Source organism: Euleptes europaea, chromosome 4 (genome assembly GCF_029931775.1).
Source record: "Euleptes europaea isolate rEulEur1 chromosome 4, rEulEur1.hap1, whole genome shotgun sequence".
In the NCBI taxonomy this organism is placed as follows: Eukaryota; Metazoa; Chordata; class Lepidosauria; order Squamata; family Sphaerodactylidae; genus Euleptes; species Euleptes europaea.
Window position 1 is genome coordinate 48,868,451 of NC_079315.1, and position 20,474 is coordinate 48,888,924.

The 20,474-nt window shown below is 43.0% G+C and overlaps 1 protein-coding gene across 2 annotated transcripts in view; it reads right to left on the reverse strand.

The window, feature by feature from the left end:
- Positions 1-18,323, reverse strand: part of APBA1 (amyloid beta precursor protein binding family A member 1) — a 54,792-nt gene extending 36,469 nt beyond the window's left edge. For both annotated transcript variants that reach the window (XM_056848690.1, XM_056848689.1), the window contains exons 1-2: positions 17,120-18,323; positions 5,994-6,095 (exon numbers count right to left, since the gene is read on the reverse strand). In XM_056848690.1, coding sequence (XP_056704668.1) covers positions 5,994-6,095; positions 17,120-18,277 — 1,260 coding nt within the window. In that variant the 5' untranslated portion in view covers positions 18,278-18,323. The remainder of the gene's footprint in view (positions 1-5,993; positions 6,096-17,119) is intronic.
- Between the last annotated feature and the right edge of the window lie 2,151 nt (positions 18,324-20,474).

The window sequence follows — 20,474 nt, forward strand, 5'->3', positions numbered from 1 at the left end:
CCGCCCTGCATATTTCCTCCACTGACGCCTGTTTATTGGAAGCTGCAGTGGTTGATGCACTGCGGACAGAATGGGCTGTGATCCCATCGGGAACGGGGAGTTTGCTGGTGCGGTAGGACTCTGCGATACAGAGCTTTACGGCACAGCTCAAGGAGTGTCTAGACATCTTAAGTCCCTTGTTTGGAGGCGAGATAGAAACAAACAAGGTGTCCAAACACCTAAATGAGGAGGTCCGGTCAATGTAGATTTTAACTGCTCTGCAAATGTTGAAGTTGTGCCAATCCCGTTCCTTTGGGTTAGATGGATTTGGGCAGAAGGATGGAAAATGATCCTGTTGTCTGTGGAACAATGAATTTACCTTCGGAACCAAGGCAGGGTCAAGGCATAGGGTCACCTTATCCTTATAGAAAACGCAGCGCTCTTTACATATGAAGAGCGCCCCCAGCTCTGAAATCTTTCTGGCTGAGGTAACTGCAGTCAGAAAGATCATCTTCATGGCCAGGAACCTGAGCGGTACCTCCCTCGATGGTTCGAAAAGGGCTTTGATGATAGCTCGAAGAACTGTGTTAAGGTACCAGGTGGAGAAGCGGTAGATGGGAGGAGGATTGGTCTGTGATGCTCCTTTAAGAAAGGCCCTAACCTGAGGATGAGAGGCCAACTGATGACTGTCCAGCATGGGAATGACTGAGGCAAGGGCCGCAACTTGCTTGCGGAGAGTAGCCGGTCTAAGCTTCTGTGTAACCCAGTCCTGCAAGAAGGCGAGAAGCGAAGGTAGTTGAATAGAGAGAGGGTCTTTACCTTTCCTCCGGCACCATCTAAGAAAGGTCTTCCATGTATAGTCATAGGCTCTTCTCATGGAAGGACATCTAGCCTCAAGGATGGTAGAGATGACCTCTGCTGATAAGCCTAGTTGATTTAAGCGGAACCTTTCAAGGTCCATACGGTTAGCTTGAACTATCCAGGAATGGGGTGGATTATGGGTCCCTGTTGGTGGAGGCCTGGAATCAAGGGAAGATGCCATGGAGTCCGGGTGGACATTTCTGTCATATGTGCGTACCACGGGCGGTGAGGCTAATCCGGCACGATCAGAATCACAAATGCTCTCTCTGCCCGGATCTTCCTAATTACCTGCGGTAGGATGGGAAGCGGCAGAAAGGCGTACAGGGTCCCCTGTGGCTACGGGCAAAGGAGGGCGTCAATCTGTTCTGCTCTTGGGTGAAAGAATCTGGTGAAAAACCTGGGAAGGCGATGGTTCAGTCCCAAGGCGAAGAGGTCTACCTAGAGAGATCCAGATCGTGACATCACCATCTGGAAGGCTTGTTGGCAGAGTGACCATTCCCCTTTGTCTATGGCACATTGGCTCAGCCAGTCGGCACGGATGTTCTGGGTCCCCTGGATGTGTTCGGCCTTGAGGCAAAGAAGGTTCTTTTCTGCCCACCGGAGAATTTTTTGGCCTCCTGGTGAAGGGCCAATGACCAGGACCTACCTTGTTTGTTTAGGTGGGCCTTAGAGGATACATTGTCAGTCCTGATCAGAATGTTTGTGTCTTTGACGATGGGTAAGAAGTGAAGAAGTCCCAGACGAATGGCTCTCAGCTCCAGCAGGTTGATGTGGAGGCACCTCTCTGCAAGGGACCATAGGCCTTGGGTCACGTGATCTCCCACAGTGGCACCCCATCCTTCTAGGGAGGCATCCGTGAAGATCTGGATGGGCTCCGGAAGAATGAACGGCTTTCCCTTCAGAAGGTTGGGACGTGAGCCCACCACTGAAGACTCCTCTTCACCTCTGGAGATATCAGAACCCTTTTGTCGATCTTCTGTGTGATGTTGAGCTAGTGTGGTTGAAGGAGCCATTGGAGAGGGCAAGCGTGGAATCGAACCCAAGGCTTTGCTGCCATACAGGAGATCATGAGGCCCTGAAGCCTTGCCAAGACAAGGAGGGAGGACTGATGAGCCCTGGAGACAGACCTTGCAAGTAGAGCAATCTTCTGTGCTTTCTCCTCTGGGAGTGTCAGCTAGGCTCTCTATCGACCCCGGATCCAAACAAGATGGTTTCCCCCATGGACAAAATGGAGTTTTTGTGCACTCCGCTCCCCCCCCCCCCGTTTGCCCCCAGTCTCCTGCCCAAGATCTGCACCTCTATGGAGACCAGCCCGAGTAATCGCTGATCTGATACCAGGTCCCGCAAAACAAAGCCGGGAGCTCAGGAAGATCAGCCAGTTAATGCACACGTTTATTTCCTGTATGCGTGGTCTTAAGTCTTTACCGGTAGTTAACTTCTGTATTGTTTCTTTGTTTCTAAAACCTAATCAACCCCATTGTATTTACCCTATATATGTACCAATATTTCCCCATGCCTGTCTTCTAGCCTTGTTTCTATGACTTGCTGAACTCACTGACTTTCTGAATAAAACTTTTAACTTGCTGCATCGTCTGGAGTGAAGTCCATGATACCAGGAATGCCATGTGTTGCTGAAGCCTGACAGGGAGGAAGACCGTGTCTGTGGCGGTGTCCAGGATCACTCCCAGATGCAGGATCCTCTGGGTCAGCTGTAGATTAGTTTTTCCCTGGTTTATGAGGTACCCGTGGTCCTCGAGCAGTTGATGACCTGAATCGTGTGAGCACGGGAGGCCCAGGCGGACGATGAGCAGATGAAGAGGTCGTCCAAATACGGATGGACCTATGTCCCTTCTCTCCGTAAGACAGCCATGAGGGTCACTAGCACCTTGGAAAAAACATGGGGCGCCAACCCGAGACTAAAAGGAAGGGCTCTGAATTGAAGATGGATATTGTCGTAAGAGAACCTCAAAAACCTCCTGTGGTTGGGATGAATGGGGATATGTAGGTATGCCTCTCTCAGATCAATGGACGTCATAAAGGAGCCATGGAGAAGGGCCTCTACAATGGACTGGAGGGTCTCCATATGGAAATGCTTCACGGGCATATACTTGTTGATGAATTTTAGATCTAGTATGGCTTTCCAGTCCCCATTCTTTTTGGGGACCGTGAAGAAGATCGAATATACTCCTCAGAAGCGTTCCCCCAGGGGAACCTCCTCCACAGCTCCTATGTTTAACAGATGAGCTATGACGTCCATGTTTCTTGCATGTTTGGAAGTGGACCGGGATGTTGATCCTAACCATTGGGGGCTGAAGAGCTACAGTCTTCCCCCTACCTGGGCAGGGTTGGCGTCATTGTTTTGCTGACTTGGTAAACTTGTCCCCTTTGTCTCCTCTAAACTGCTGCTGTTGGAAGGGGCGGTTGAAGCGGCCCTGGTGATGAAAAGGCTGCCGGTTGTTGGACTATGAGGAGCGTCTCTAGTCTTGCCTGAATCGGGGAAGGGTATGGGAGGAACGAAAGGACTGGGAAAAACCTTTAGTGTGCTTTTTTTTGGGTTCGGCATGGTACGTTTTTTGTCTTTTGTCTCAGTGAGCATTTTGTCCAGGCATTCCCCGAACAGCTTACCACCCTGTAATGGATAGGCTAAGAGCATGGACTTAGATTTAACCTCTACCTGCTAGGATGTGAGGCATAAGGCTCTGCGGATTGCGGCATTAGAGGCCATAGATTGAGCAGAGAATGTCAGAGCGTCCAAAGACGCGTCTGCCAGGAAAAATCCTTTCCATACCATCCATGATCCATTTATCTGCTCCTGAGAGGAGCTTAGTAATCTTCTTTGACCAGGCAATAGATGCCCTGGCAATGATGGCTGCCGTGGCAGTAGCCTGAATGGCTAGGGCTGAAGACTCATGCACCTTTTTAGACATAAACTCCATTTTATGATCCCATTGATCCTTAATGGTACCCATCCCCTCCTCAGATAAACCATCTGGGGACTGAAGAGCTGCTACAGGTGCATCCACCACCGGCAGACTCAGAAGTTCCATTGTGGGGGTGGACATCTCGTATAGCTTTTTAACAGACCATGGGAATTGCCTATTGGAGGTAAGCCTATCCCACTCAGCCCTGATAAGCCTCTGAAAATATTTGGGGAGAGGGACCTTCTTCTCTTCGAAAGAATCCCTGGGAAAATATGCCTTGGTGCCATCGGGCCATGTGGATTTAGGCTCCTCTGTAGAGGAATTTCCTCATTGAGCTCTAAAGCAATGAGTGCCTTAGTAAGAAGGGACTGATAATCGTAAGCAGAAAATAATCTAGGTTGGTTCTCTTCTCCCTCCCGGGGCTCCTCGAGATCCGAGGAATACTCCCCTTCCTCCCTGGCCTCTTCTGCATAGGAAGAGCCAATAGAGATAACATCATCTGGAAGCTCCTGAGAGTGGGTGCAGGGCGATTTCAAGGCCAACTTGGTTGGCCAGGGCCTTGGGGCTCCCCCATGTACACAGCAAGACTCACTGCCCACCTGAGAGTGAGAGGACGAATAAGCTTGGGCATATAGAGCTCTCCCCAAACTAGGGTTGAAAGTGGGGTTAGAAGGGCCGGCTTGTCTCCAAGCGAAGGCCTGAGCTATCATAGCCGCAACCTCAGGAGAAATGCAGCAGTGTTCTTTAAACTGGCCCGGTCTGGGGGTGGGTACATTACCATCCACCGACATCCACGCTTCCTGGGCTTCGGATGGTAATGGCTCATCCACTCCCCGATCGGCGGAGGGAAGGCCCGATGTAGAAAGGAAGCTCAATGATTATGTAGCCTACCAGGATATGACTGATACACGTGGACAAATTAAAACGTGGAAACCAATGAAGGAAGAGAACAAAAAAATAAGGTGGCTAACATATTGTCAACTGGTCTCGAGATTAAGGGAAGACTGTCTTTCAGAGGGTAAACGGAGAGAAATGACAGAATTTGAAAATTTGATAATGAAAAACAAGGATCATCTTTTGGGCAAGATATATAAGCTGCTACTCAAATATGTTACAGAGTCTGAACAAGTCAAGCCATGTATGGTTAAATGGACATTAGAAAGATGAACAAGAATATATCTGGCCATTGCTGGAAATGCAAGGAAGTAGAACTTTTTTTCATACATGGTGGTTTTGTAAAGAGCTTAAAATTGTTTGGTGTGAAGTTCATTCTGAAATACAAAAAGAATTTGAAGATTAAATTCGCAATGTACCCTGAAGTAATGTTGTTAGGAATTTTACCATCAGTAATAGGGAAGTATACGGAGGAATTGTTCAGATATATGATTACAGCTGCAAGAGTGGTTATTGCTACAAAGTGGAAACTAGAAGAACGTCCAAACATAGAAGATTGGAAAGATAAATTAAAATATGCAGTAATGGCCAAGGTGACGAATTATGTGAATAAAAGATCCACTGAAGAGTTCAAGAAGAAATGGAAGTTATATAATGCCTATGCTGTGTAGTTTATGTTTAATCTGAATTGAAATTGTTTAATTAATAGACAGATATAGAATATAGCAAATATAAATAAGTCAATTTAAGAATATATGGTATTTAGTTTGATTTAATAATGGTAGCCTTATAAGATCAATTTAAAGCATTTATTTTGTGGGAAATAACTTTTTAAATAAAAAAAATAGTAAAATTTACGATATAATGTTATAAAAGTGGAGTGTAGAGAAGATAGTGAGAGTCATTATGTGCATATTTACCCAGTTAAAATTTTGTACTGATTTATTGTTATGTTAGTCTAGGTTTGGGTGTTAAAATGTATTGTGTATTTTTTTAGTTGTTTTGTGTTGTATATTTTTTGTTAAAAAATTAATAAAACTTTTTTAAAAAAACACAAAACTTGCTGATTCTAGATAGATTCAAACTGTGTAATTGATTCCAACAGTGCTCATGTCTAAGGTCACAGCTTTGATTTGTTAAAATTTCATCTAACCATATTAAGACTATGTTTCTAAATAAGACTGCTTATCAATGAATAGATTCCCATTAAAAGAATGGAATTTACTTGTGAGTAAGTATTCCAAGCTGTATTTAAGATTTAAAGCACAGAACACAATTGAGACCTATATATGAGAAACATCTCCAATAAAACCACTGATTTAAAAAAATGTACTTTACCTCCTTATTAGCAGGTGTTTCTGCCATACCACAGACATCCTGATGATGCTGCATACCTGATGATTCAGCACCTCGAGGAGACGATGAATCAGGAGATGAAGACTAGAAGAAAATACAACAGAATTAAATCCTGAGTCAACAAGAGAGGCCCCCCCAAAAGATATTTAAAAAGACAAAGAAATGGGCTGGAAATAGGGTTTCAAGGAAAACAGAAAACACACAGTATATCACAAGGAGGCAAAAAAAAAATCAACAGATTATCATTTGATCTGAAATGTGTGGAAGCAGGTCCCTTTACTTTTATTTCCAAGTAGATCTGGTTAAGAGGACTGTAATTTTAGGAATATATGTAGAATTAAATTAGACAAGTGGGGGACCCACAAAGACTTGCAAGGGATATCTCATGTTTATCTCCTCCACTATTTTCCCTTTCCCTTCCCGGGCACCCCCATAGCCTTCCCTTTTCCTGCTTCACTCCTTCCCACCCAACAGCCAACCTACCTATATGCCTTTCTTCAGCTTTCCCTCCTCCTCCTCCTCCTCAACAGCAGCCCCTACAATGGCCTAGTTACACAGTGCCAGGTCCAGGACTGGGCCCAGTTGCATGGTAGGAAACCCACAAGGATTTGTGTGGAGCACTTCTCTTTCTCCTATTTCCCCCTCCCCACATTAATTCCTCTTTTCCCTCTTCCTGGCAGGGCTCATCATCACCTTTCCCAGTCTCCTTGTCACCAACCAACCAGCATACCAACTGTACCCCATCTGCAGAAATATTTATTAGTTATGTCATTTATATCCTGCATTTCTCCCCAATAGGACCCTAAAGAAAATTACATCATTCTCCTCTATGCAATTTTATACTCAAAAAACTTGTGAGGTAAGTTAGGTTCAGAATGCGTAACTGGCCCAAGGTTACCCAGTGAGCTTCCACAGCAGAGGGGTGATTTGAACCTGGGACTTCCAGATCCTAGTATAAAACTTTAACCACTACACCACATTGGCTTTCATGAGGTGGCTGCAGGGTCATGCAAGTCACATGGTAGCAAGTAGCCCAGTGGTTTCTGGGGGCCTGGCCCTGATGAGTCCTCCCTCAAAGACTAAAACAACCCTATAAAGGATCCTGCTCTTCCCTCCTGCTTTTTACTGACAGAAACCAAGCCTAGCAGCACCCCCCCCCCCAGCTTTCCTTTACAGAAACCGAGGCTTGAACGTCTTGGGAATATTGTTGTGGCTGCTTAGAAATCCTCAGCAGCTACTGAAAGTTCAGTGGACATCCTTTTCTTAAAGCTATATGCATTGTTTCTGTTATTTTGGGAAGTTTTAAATCCCCAATGTTTTTGTTTTTTTTAGATTTCAGATTTTTCTGAAGCCCTGGAGCTTTCTTCAGGTTTGTAGAGAAATCCCCCTGTTCTGTTCCTAGCTCTATTTTGCAGCTCTATCAATCATACGCTCTATGGCGCTGTTTGGAAACAGATATATTGATGTTTGTTTAAGCAACCAATTTAAGCAATATTTTAAAAAGCTATACTTAAGTATTAAACATAGAATCCTAAGTTTAGAAGAAATAATTACATTTTGAAGACTACTTTTTTAGCATGATGAGGTTAGTTTGATTTTTTTACAGCAAGCATACAAGCAAGCTGCAAATTTAATAAACTACATTTATCTGCAGAAATTTAGCTCTGTAATAATGAACCTATAGAATTTCAAATATGGAGTAGACCCCAAAACCTTCCAGCCTCAGCCCTGACTAAAATACTTTTTCTGTGTTTGCATGGTATCTTGACTCCCTTCTCTGCAACACCACTCCTACCTTCTGACTGGGATATAAGAGCTCAGGGATCTCCATTCCTACTTGTATTTGATGAAAGGAACTTTGACTCTCAAAGCTTATACCCTAGAAATACTGTCGGTCTGTAAGGTGCTACTGGACTCAAATCTTGCTCTTCTACGGCAGACTAACATGGTTACCAACCTGAAAGTACTTCTGCAATGAAGACTTTTACTATTTTAATCTTTGCTTTTGGTGAAATTTAATAGAAAATAAAGTAAGGAACAAATCTAGTTTCCAGTAAGACAGGGGTTCTTAACCTGGGATCCATGGACCCCCAAGGGATCTATGGATAGATTTCAGGGGGTCTGTGAACTTGGATGGAGGAAAAAAATATTTTTATTTTCACTAACCTCTAACTGAAATTTAGCATAACTGTATTTCAGTGTAATTCATTTCCTTTGTAATGCTATGCATTTTATTTTATGCATTTAAAAACATTATACTGAGAAGGGGTCCACAGGGCCCAAGGCACAAAAAATGTTAAGAATCTCTCCAGTAAGATCGTGGTTAATACAAAGAATTACAGGATTGTATCTTTTATCTATCTTCTGTCTATTTTTTCCTCAAGCCCACACCCCTGCTGATTTACTTATATTTATTGAAGCCCACACTGTTAATGTACCAACAAGTTAAAGAAAATTACAAAGGCACTTGATGCAGTTTTACTGCTAGTGCTAAACTGGTCTGGCCCCTGTAAACTGTCTCGATTGGAGACCTCCTGAGATTGTATGCAAGTTGCTCTGAGCCCTTCCAAAGGAAGATCAATGACAGGGTACCAAACCCCTTCCAGAGAGGGAGGGGGAAAAACCCTTTTAATGTGTTCTGGGGACTTGCAGATGCCTTCCCACTCCTCAACCAGGCTAAGGACACAGTTGCAGGTATGTTCCCAACACTGCAATGCAAATTAGTCTTAGCCCCCCACCCTTCAGCTGGCTTCTTTCCTTTCAATGATTTTTTACTTTTACCATTACAAAAATAAATTGATGAAGAGAAAAGTTAAATATTGTATTTATCACTAACAAAAATATACGTAATTTTTTTTTCCATTTTACTGTAGCATAAGCTGATGCAGAGTTAACTAAAATCTCAGGAATTAAAATTCTATTTCACCCAAATTTCCAGGAAAATGATGGATGCTACTATTTTATATCTACAGAAGTTAGACAAATGCAGTAATCTAATATATGGCAAGCTTATTAAAAATCATTGTTATGCTGCTGGACTGTCTTCAGAAGGTAAATAAAACATTCTACAAATTGCCATTTAGACTCTTGCCAGATCTCACCTACCATTTTCCTGAAATATTCAGCCTGATACATCCAAAAATTCTCCATTTTGATTTTGCTGCTGCTCTGCTTCAGCTACCAAAGGTGTCTCCTAGCCCGCAAGTGCCTCCAATTTCCCCCCAGTGGTATTATATGCCTGCGATTTGCAAATGAAACCTGTAACATGAGGTGCAGGTGTCCTACCTATGTAGATTAACCTCCTTTGTTACTGTCCTGAAAAAACATGCATAAATTGGCTATTCTACCATAGCAGGCTACCAGCTGCTTCATCTGTTCCTGCTTTAAATTTGCTGTTGACTTGAAGGTACACATTTGAAGCAGATTTACTATAAAATGTGAGTTGTATAATATACCTAGATTTTTTTTAAAAAAAGCAGAATTTGATCCTTACCTTTGGACTCAGTTTTTTAAAAGGCTTCTAAATCAGAGTAAAGCAAAACAAATGCATAATGTCTGCATGTATGTCCGCTTGTGAAATCAGCATGCCCTTACTTTAATTAGTTATATTATCAAGTAACCTATACATTTTAGTAAAGAGAAAACAGAATAAGATTTACTAAACAACCTTTTTCAACTGTTCTGATGCTTTGAAAGTGCTTGCAGTAGAAGAAACCAGCCAGACAAGATTAAGTTGTGTGGGAAAGTGCAAATACCTGGGAGGTAACAGGAATCCATCAGACAAAGGGAGATAATTCTTTGGGAAATATTCAAGGAGACAAAGGGTCATTTTTTCCCCCTCTAATGACGACAAGGGGCAAAAACGCACCATCGCTTTAGCCTCCTTTATTCCCTGTTGCAGCCAGGATTCCGCCAGGATCAAATGCATGCGTTTTCGCCAAACTGCGTTTGATCCTGGCTGGATCCTGGCTGAAAAAGGGAATAAAGGAGGCTAAAGCGACCATGCGTTTTCACCCAAGAAAAGAAAACCCACCATAAGGCACACAAGGGAAAGAAATGATGACCTAAAAGGAACTCAGCAGCAGAACAAAGGCCAGAAGGTAATTGGAGGTATTCCTCCAAGTCCTGCACGTGCAAAGGAGGTAGGAGAAGATCTGGACAAGGAGGTACTCTTCTCCTCAGGGGCAGGAAGAGAATGACCTAATATCCTGCCTCCAGGGATTGTGGGAGAAGAAGTACCCAAATGTCAGGATGTCCTCCTCTCCTCAAATAAGAATATGAACAAAATTGCATCCCACTGACAAATCTGAGTTGCAAAAGTCTAAATCTATACGGTCTTACCATACTAGGTCATTTCCATTTCCATGGTACTGGCATTTGCTCCTCCTGGAAAAATCCAGTGCCCTTAAATGACCGGGACTGTTTGCTGCATAAAGGGTTCAATCCATCCAAGGTTGTTATATATTGTACTTCTGCACAATCTGAGTTTCCCAATGTCTATATGGCTATTTAATTATATTGCACCTTTCCTTTTGGAAAGCCTGGAGTGTCTTCCAGTGGTCAGCTGTATGGTCCCCGGTCTTCAACATGTAACTTTAATCATGATACAGTATTGCGTCTTTTATTCAAAAAGATGATTTTAAAAAATAACTTTGCTTTATTACAACACTGCATTATATTCTAGGCCCTGTTATATATTCTACGTACTATTGTTACATTCTATAAATTTCCCTATGGGAAACAAATATTTATGTAAGAGCAACACCAACCATGGAAAATAACAACATATATCATCCAAACAGCATTTATCATACGAGATTTCTATATGACAAATCACAAACACACTCTTAAGGACGCAATCAGATGTATACTCAATTGGCACCAAATCCTAGTAAACCTAGTGGAACTTGCTTCTTTGTAAATAAATATAGGATCATGTGAACTTATTTAGAAACAATTCCCACTGAAATTAGTAACATTTACTGTCAATTAAAAATGCTTAAAAACATGCTATGTATTGCTTTTCTCTCATCACATGTTCCTTATACATTAAAGACAAATTTTGGAGATGAAGGGTTCACACACCACAATTTAACGATCCAGCGTCCTTTTTCTCAGTGGTACAAGAGTTATTAATTTTTCAAGCCTTTAAATTGTTCAGAATTAGTTGGCTTATTGCATAATTTTTAGGGGTTAATACTATCAATAGGAATCCCAATGGAATTCCCAGATGAGTTTTAAACAGCAGTTCTGAAACTTTTGCTTAGCAAACCGTAAACACATAATCATATCCATACAGCTGGTAACATTTGTTTAGGTTCTTGAAACACCTGAAACTTGCTTAATTATTCAATGTAGCCTTCTCTGTTCCCTTTATTAATAATAGATTGATCCTGCTGTGGAAAAACTGATGCTCTGCAAAGCTGCTTTAGCGTCAGACGGAGAACGGAAAAAGTTGTTAATTCAAATGTAAGTTAAAAGCAAAATGAATCTGATCTAAAAGAAAGAGAAACATTGCCCTCAAAAGTAATAAATTACAGTACTCAAAACCAGTATCTTCCATGTGCATAACATACTATACACTGCCAAATCACTTGATTTTAATGGCGACAGGTCAGGCAAAACAAACACCAAGACTGGGGAGTGAATCCTCACAACCCCAGGGTAACAAGCCATCACCAGTCCCTTTACTAATCCTCTAGCCACAGACCAAGGGACAGAGACTCTAGCCCAGGGGTGTCGAACTCTTTTGTTAGGAGGGCCGGGTATGACATCCAGCCCATGCACACCCAGGAGGGAGAGAGAAAGGCTTCCCGCTGGCGTACGGGGCCACAGCGGGTGGCCTGGAAGGGAGAGGGAAAGGCTTCCTGCTGGCGCATGGGGCCACAGCAGGCAGCCCATGCACACCCAGGAGGAAGAGGGAAATGCTTCCCGCTGGCGCACGGGGCCGCAGCAGGCAGCCCGTGAGCGCCTGGTAGAGAGGAAAGGCTTCCCGTTGGCAGGTGGCCCGTGAGGGTCAGAGAAAGGCTTCCTGCTGGCGCACGGGGCCGCAGCGGGCAGCCCATGAGCACCTGGGAGGAAAGGCTTCCAGCTGGCACACAGGGTCGCAGCAGGTGGCCCGTGAGGGTCAGAGAAAGGCTTCCTGCTGGCACGTGGGGCCACAGCGGGCAGCCCGTGAGCACCCATGAGGGAGAGGGAAGGCTTCCCACTGGCGCGCGGGGCAGCAGCGGGCGGCCCGTGAGGGAGAGAGAAAGGCTTCCTGCTGGCGCGCAGGGCTGCAGTGGGTGACCCGTGAGCGTCTGTGAGGGAGAAAGGCTTCCTGCTGGTCCGTGGCGCCACAGTGGCCGGCCCGGGAGAGAGAGAGAAATGCTTACCCCTGGCACACGGGGCCGCAGTGGGCGGCCCGGGAGGGAGAGGGAAATGCTTCCCGCTGGCATATGGGGCTGCAGCAAGTGGCCCATGCACACCCGGGAGGGAGAGAGAAAGGCTTCCCGCTGGTGCACAGGGCCACAGCGGACAGCCTGGAAGGGAGAGGGAAAGGCTTCCCGCTGGTGCACGGGGCCACAGCAGGTAGCCCATGCACACCCGGGAGGGAGAGAAAAAGGCTTCCCGCTGGTGTGCAGCGCCGCAGTGGGCGGCCAATGAGGGAGAGGGAAGGCTTCCTGCTGGCGCGCAGGGCTGCAGCGGCTCCGGGAAGCTCAGAAAAGGTCAGGGGATGGGGGAAAGGTCAGGGGAAATGAAACTCAAATGGGGGAAATGAAACTCAAATTCATTTAATGGGTACATGAAGGAGACAATAATTGCTAATACTATGGACTACCGGTTGGATGATATTTCTATTTATTTTTAAAATACAATGTTTGCAGCTCTTTTTGCGGGAAATGTTCCCGTTGTCCCTGCATAGGGAGTTTGAGCATATTACCTTTGAGTAGTAAGAAGAGGAATAGTATGAGGAGGGCACTTATTTCTGCTTCTTTCCCTGTAACTTAGTCTTATCTGAAGTCTTCCCAAATTACATTTCAAATAAGAATTAAAAAGCCTGGTTTTCCTCTCTAAAATATCTGTTAACAGAAGAGTGACTATATCTTCATTAGGATAATTAACTATTTTATCAATTTTTTTTGGCCAATTGCTATGTAATTGGAGGATGGGAATCTAAAGAAAATCAAATTGCACTGAATTCAATGCATGGTAAACAATACTACAGTGTGAAAACTATACATACAAAAATTGAAAGACTGGTAAAAGAATCACATTCTCTTTTATTAGTCATGCATATGTTAATATTATACTCAGGGGTGTCAGAAATAGCAAGGCTGACATATCAGTATCTGAAAGGACAGAATCTAGATTTTGGGCATCTAGATGGAAAGTACCTGGAAAGTCCCTGACTGATGTCATTCAGGAAACCAGCCTGAACCAGTTTAGGCCAAAGCTGATGCAAGGTCCAGCAATAGGTACAGTGACTCAGAATTGACCTGATTGGTGGCTGGTAGTAAGGAAATGTATATATGTGGATATCTCTGTAACCAAAGTGTGGGAGAATATAGTGGATGGAATTCGTGTTGGAGATTGCTGTGAATCTGAACACTTAAATAAATTTTAAGTTTTATGTAGCAAGGATCGTCTGGTGGTTTTTCCTGGGACTCTGACTAATCCGCTAGCTCTCGCGACAAGGGGTGGGTTAGCTATTTAACTTACAGAGAAATTTCCCAGTAGGCCACTGTCCTTGAGGTCCACTAGTGACTGGGAGCAAACATAACCAAGCTCTAGCAACTCTGGGAGTCTCAGGGGCTAAATAGAATCATAGAGTTGAAAGGGACAACCAGGGTCATCTAGTCCAACTCTCTGCACAATGCAGGAAATTCACAACGACCTCTCTCCCACACACCTCCAGTGACCCCTACTCCATGCGCAGAAGATGGCAACCCCCTCAAAAAAAAAAACCTTTAGGATCTCTGGCCAATCTGGCCTGGAGGAAAATTCCTTCCTGACCCTAAAGTGGCTATCGGCACTACCCTGGGCATTCAAGAAAAAGCCCCGAGAGCCAAACACTGATGCAGACCTTCCTGCCCTCCCTCTCATGATCTGCCTAAGGTCAGAAAATCAGCATTGCTGACATATGGCCATCTAGCCTCTGCCTAAAACCGTTCAGTAAAGGAGAGCCCACCACCTGCCAAGGAAGCCTGTTCCACTGAGGAACCGCTCTAACTGTTAGAAAATTCTTCCTAATGTTTAGCCACAAACCCTTTTGATTTAATTTCAACCTGCTGGTTCTGGTCCAACCTTCTGGGGCAAAAGAAAACAACTCAGCACCATCCTCCATATCTCAGCCCTTCAAATACTTGAAGATGGTTATCATATCACCTCTCAGCTGTCTCCTCTCCAGGCTAAACATACCCAGCTCCTTCAATCTTTCCTCAGACCTTTCACCATCTTTGTTCTCCTCTTCTGGGCACGTTCCAGCTTGTCTACTTCCTTCTTAAATTGTGATACCAAAAACTGCACACACTACTGCTAATACAAGTCTCCCCATCCTATAATTATGCATTTGATTTTTCCTACCTAAATGCAGAACTTTACATTTATCTCTGTTGAAATACATTTTATTAGATTTAGCCCAATTCTCCAGCCTGTCAAGATCATCCTGTATCCTGGCTCTGTCTTCTACCGTATTTGCTACCCCTCCCAATTTAGTACCATTTGCTAATTTAATAAGCATCCCTTTTATTCCTCCATCCAAATCATTTATAAAGATGTTTAACAACACAGGCCCAGGACAGATCCCTGAGGCACTCCACTAGTCATTCCTCTCCAAGTGGACGAGGAACCATTAACAAGCACTCTTTGGGTGCGATCTGTCAACCAGTTACAGATCCACCTAACAGTAATAGGATCTAAACCACATTTTCCCAATTTGTCAACAAGAATATTATGTGAAACTTTATCAAAAGCTTTACTGAAATCAAGATAAATTATATCTATAGCTTTCCCCAATCCAGCAAGGTAGTAACTTTCTCAAAAAAAGAGATAAGGTTAGTTTAACATGACTTGTTCTTGAGAAACATATGCCGGCTCTTAGTAAGCACAGCCATCCTTTCTAAATGCTCAAGGACTGACTGATGATTTGTTGGTATGCCAATAAAGGTTAATGAAATGAAATGAAATGAAATGAAATGACTGATGATTTGTTGTAAGACTTTTCCTGGTATAGATGTCAAGCTGATGGGTTGGTAGTTACCCAGAACCTCCTTTTTCCCCTTCATGAAGATGGGGACAACATTTGCCAGCTTCCAATCTTCTGGCACCTCACCTGTTCTCTAAGAATTCTCAAAAATAATGGACAGAGGCTCAGAAATTACATCTGCAAGTTCTTTGGATGCAATTCATCTGCAATTCATCTTGCCCTGAGGACTTTGTTTCATTTAAAGAAACTAGGTGTTTGTGCACTACCCTAATGCTAATCATAGGCTGCAACTCCCTTCCCTCATCATGTTTTCTGTTTTTGCCATGCTGAGCACCATTTCCCTTGCAAGAGAAGACTGAGGAAAAGTAGGGATTGAGCAGTTCTGCCCTCTCCTCATCTCCTGTTACAATTTCATTATCCAGTCCCCGCAATGGGCTTATCATGTCCTCGTTCTTATTCTTACTCTGAACATAGAAAAAAAAAACATTTTTTGTTGTTTAGCATCTCTCGCTAGCCTAAGCTCATACTGAGCTTTAGCTTTCCTAACACTCTCCCTACAAGCACTGGCTATTTGTTTATATTCATCCTTGGTTATAAGGCCCTCCCTTTCACTTCCTAAACAAGTGTTTTTTATTTCTTAAATATTTAAAAAGCTATTTATGGAGCCACCCTGGTCTCTTTAGGCTCCTCCCATTTTTCCTTCTCATAGGAATAGTTTGTGATTGTGCCTTCAGTATTTTGTTTTTAAGAAACTCTCAGCCCTCTTGAACTCCCTTCTTGAGTATTTCTGACCATGGGATTCTACAGAGCATAAGCTTAAGTTTGTTAGGATTTGTTTTCCTAAAGTCCAATCTATATGTCTGACTACGAATAGCTTTACCTTTCCCCAAGACTGAAAATTCCAAAATTACATGGTTACTAATACCCAGGGTGCCCACTACTTCAACTTCATCAACTAGTTCTTCCCTGTAGGTGGGAATCATGTCCAAGATAGCAAACCCCCTTGTTTCCCTTTCCACTTTCTAGAAAATGAAGTTGTCAGCAAGACAAGTCCGGAATTTATTGAATCTTGCATTTTTAGCAAAGTTGGACTTCCAACAGACATCCGGGTAATTGAAATCCCCCATGACCACTGGCTCAAGCACATGGCTCAAATCCTTCATCAGCAATAGTAGTTGGTCAGTTCATCAACTGTTTTTCTCTTCACTGCCACCAGTTTTCAGAAGGAAGTAATAGGTGGGCTAATACCCACTGTTTGCATTGCTGAGCAGAGTAAACCCTGCATCACTGTCTTATAGCACCACAAGGCCACTCAGTTTAGTTCACTCCACGACCATTTTCATTTCCCAGTCTGCTCCTGATTATACTTACTTACACTGTTAAGAATTTTAATTTTCCCTGCCTAACATTAAGCATTACTTATCACATGATGTGAGCTCTGACTCATGAAATAAATTTTGTAAGTTCTTCAAGTGCCACCAGACTCCTGTTTAATTTATTCTACAATGCAGTTGTAAGGCAGAATATGCTGAAGAAAACAAACAGAAAACCGAACCAATGATGCTGGCATTTTTGAAATGGATATTGAAAGTGATCTAAATTATTCTGGAAGTGAAAAATGTCTATTCTTAATCTGACCTTGATATCTAATGGAGGATGATTTACATGAGACAAAAAGCAGGGTTCTGTTATTCTGGGTTGTTTGCAGTGAATCGTTACAGAGCTGGGTCCCTATAAAAGACATGAGGTTAGGGAATAGATAAAGATCCATAATCTGTTAAAGGATTGGGATTCAAAAGATTCAAAAGCAGTTAAAACCAATACCAAATATCAAAATGTCAAAGTAAAGATTACAGGATTAAATTTGTTTTCCCACAGAAACTGTAATAAAAAAAGTAATTTAACAGTGTGGCATACTTACATCTCCCTCTAGTGGCTTTTGATCCTCACCATCCCTAGTTGGACTGATGTCTTGTCTCATCACCCAAATAGGTTCCTTGGGTTCATCAGGGGTATAAGGAGAACGAATGGTCCTGGTCTTTACTTCTTCAATAGCCTCTTTAATGTCTTTGATAGCCAGCGATATGGCATCCCTTTTTTCCTTGCTATATCGTTGCACTGATTCTCCTACATTAGCAGAAGACTTAGAGCCAACTGGAAGTTGACCGTTGTTTTTATGATGCACATTAGTAGTAGGAGCATTACTAGTGTCCACATTCTGCTCTGCTTCTGGCATGTCTTCAGCAGCTTTGTCCAGACTCTGAGAACTCATGCTCTGTTTGACTTCAGCCACAATTTGGTCAATATCTTCCTCTTGATCATAACTGTCCATCCTTGGATAGGGAGCAAACTCTGCCTCCTTCTCTGGACTGTCAGACTCCCCATCAGATCGTTCATCATAGTGATGGAGGCGGGCTCCCAAAGCTTCCTTTCGGTAGTTGTCAGCCTCCTCCCTCTCTTGTTCGTAGAGTCTAAGACCTTCCCTGGCATCAAGGTCAGGAGTATCTCCTATCTCCTCGTAGACATGCTCTTGCAGCCTATAGTCAGCATAGGGTTCTGCATACTGTTCATCTTCCCCTCGATGGAAGAGCCGATGGGTGTATACGTAGCCCGAATATGCGGCATTCATGGCTTCCTCATGCTCAATAGAATGAAAGTGCAAGTGATTGGGAAGAGTTCGATTATGAATAGTCTCAGCATGTTCTGCTTCAGCATTTTCTGTGTACTCCTCTGCTTCAGGCCTGTATTGTACTGAATAAGTGCTTTCATCCTCATTATCTAGGACTCTGTCTCCTTCATAGCCATCTTCTGTTGTGGCTATGACATCTCCTTCAGCAGTATCAGTGTGATTATGAAAACCACTTTCGGTACTAGCTGACCGTGCTAACATGCCCTCTTCTTCCTGTCTAGAATGACCTTCATGGCTGCCATTGGCACATCTCGGGTAATGAATGGCATACTGTTGTTGTTCCTCTTCCACCTCAGAGTGTTCCAGGTCTGCCTCCACAGACTCATTCACTTCCCTAGTTGCTAGTTCGCCATTCACCTCTCCTTCAGGTGGTCCTTCAAAATGGTTCATGGCAGGTTCTGGAGGGTGCCTCACTTATTCTATTGACATTGTGTGTTGAAGCTGTAAAGAAATCACAAAAAAGTTATATAGTTTAAAGAGAGATTTTAAAAGAAAAAATACTAAATCCAATATTGGGAAGTAGTTTTACATCAAAGGAAACCAACACATTGTCTTGTTATAAAATAATTGTCATATACTAAAACCAGCTTGCAATAGGTCATCTGATGATAGAGCCTAAGTCAAGCATTATAGGGTCATCTGATGAGAGAGCCTAAGTCAAGCATTATAGGCAGAATACACTGACCAGAAATGAATAAAATCCTATGATTACTAACACTAGCTGATGTCACAATTGAACAGGCAGATAGAGAGGACTGACACTCAGGGACATCTTGTAAGGGATGTATGCAAATAAGACATTGAAGGAGAGAGCAAAACTAAGCAAGGAACAAGGAGAGGGCATACAGAAAGATACAACTAATGGGAAAGCAGGGCAGGAAAAATCCTGGTGGGCTAAAAACCTGAGGGCTGCTAACCATGATTGGGACCAGCTCAATTGTGGTTTAGAATTAAAGAACAAATGCTTACATATAAACAGAAGAGTGACTTGGTAGGAAATATATGGTAGAATGTTATTGGGGGCAGGGTTGAAGGTAAGACGACTTCAATAAAGACCGAGCAGGAACAGAAACTGTTCCCAAGTGTATTAATTCAAATCCAGCATCTGCCTCCTGTTTAGGGGCTGTACCTCAGGGGTAGAGCAACTAATTGGCATGCAGAAGGCCCCAGGTTCAATCTCAAGCATCTCCAGTTAAGGATTAGGTAGTACATAATGTGAAAGACCTCAGTTTGAGACCCAGGGGAACCACTGCCCATCTGAGTAGACAGTATTTATCTTGATGGACCAATGGCCTGATTCAGGCAGTTTCATGTATGTAACTAGATATGAGAGGAGAAAAATTTAAACCATTTCAAACAAAGTGAAAAAACAGGCCCCCCAAAATGCACAGGCTGTTATTGCAATGAAAAGTTGAAAATGCTTGAAAATGCATTTTGAAAATGCCTTCTTGAAAATGCCTTCTATGATTAAGGACAGCTGGACATACTTGTCTGTCTCAAGCTTTCTCTCTCTTTTGCTTTAAAGCCAGGAAACAAACCCAGAAATATCAGGCAGACCTGGAAAGAGGACCAGCAAAATAAATTAGCGTTGCTTTTAGTAAGTGTGGCTGGCTCTCTCTCTCTCTCTCTCTCTTTGACCTTCCCACTGTAACCCATTTTGTTTCTGCTGAGAATAACTGAAGGCTTTGTAATGCAGTGTTATAAATAAGGAAAGATGCTCTGGAATAGGAACAGTAATCAAGCCATGCACTCAAGGGTAAAATATAAAGTATAGTCTGTGGTTTATTGCAATTAGAGAAAAGGGAAAATGTTCCTGTCAAACAACAGCATTTATAACTTGAAATGGCTGTAAATGGATATGTCACATATCATGCCAATAAAGGTGACTGAAACTGGATATGTCACACCAATAAATATTTAATACGCTTGTAACACTGATGTGGAGCCAGAAATCTGTGAATCTGACAATGAAAGGTGTGAATTACACTTATCCACTCCTGCTAAACTGCTGGGAAGAAAGCTTTCTTAGTATGGCTTATTGGGGTGCTGGTATACAGAGTGTTTTTTAAGCATGTGAACAAGCCATTAGGCTTGGAATAAGGGGAAATGATCCCAATACATGTATATCAGCCATCACTCCACACCAGAATCTGTTCCTAATTGAATGTTCACATTAATTTTAGTTCCAGATACTAAAACGAAATGCCTATTTAAAAGTGCTTGTCTACTTGCCTCCCCTTTTAGACTCTCCCAGCATTTCAAGATGGCAAAAATTATGCCTCCACACACTGAGAACTTCTACAACAAGCTCCTAACTCCTGGTTCTGGAAAAAGGGATGCAGTTCTCACAAACATCTGATATTGGCAGGGCTCCAACATAATTTTCTGAGTCTGGTACCATCTTATAATACAACCTCCTTCTATACATGCATCTCAGGAGTCATAAAATTTAAAAAATCTATTTAATATATTTATACACTATCGTATTAATGGCCTGCTACCTGGGCTGGACCATCTTGGATCAACAACCCTGTCCCTACCCTCCTTCCCAAAGCATGGGACTTATATATCGGCAGGGCTGCCAGGT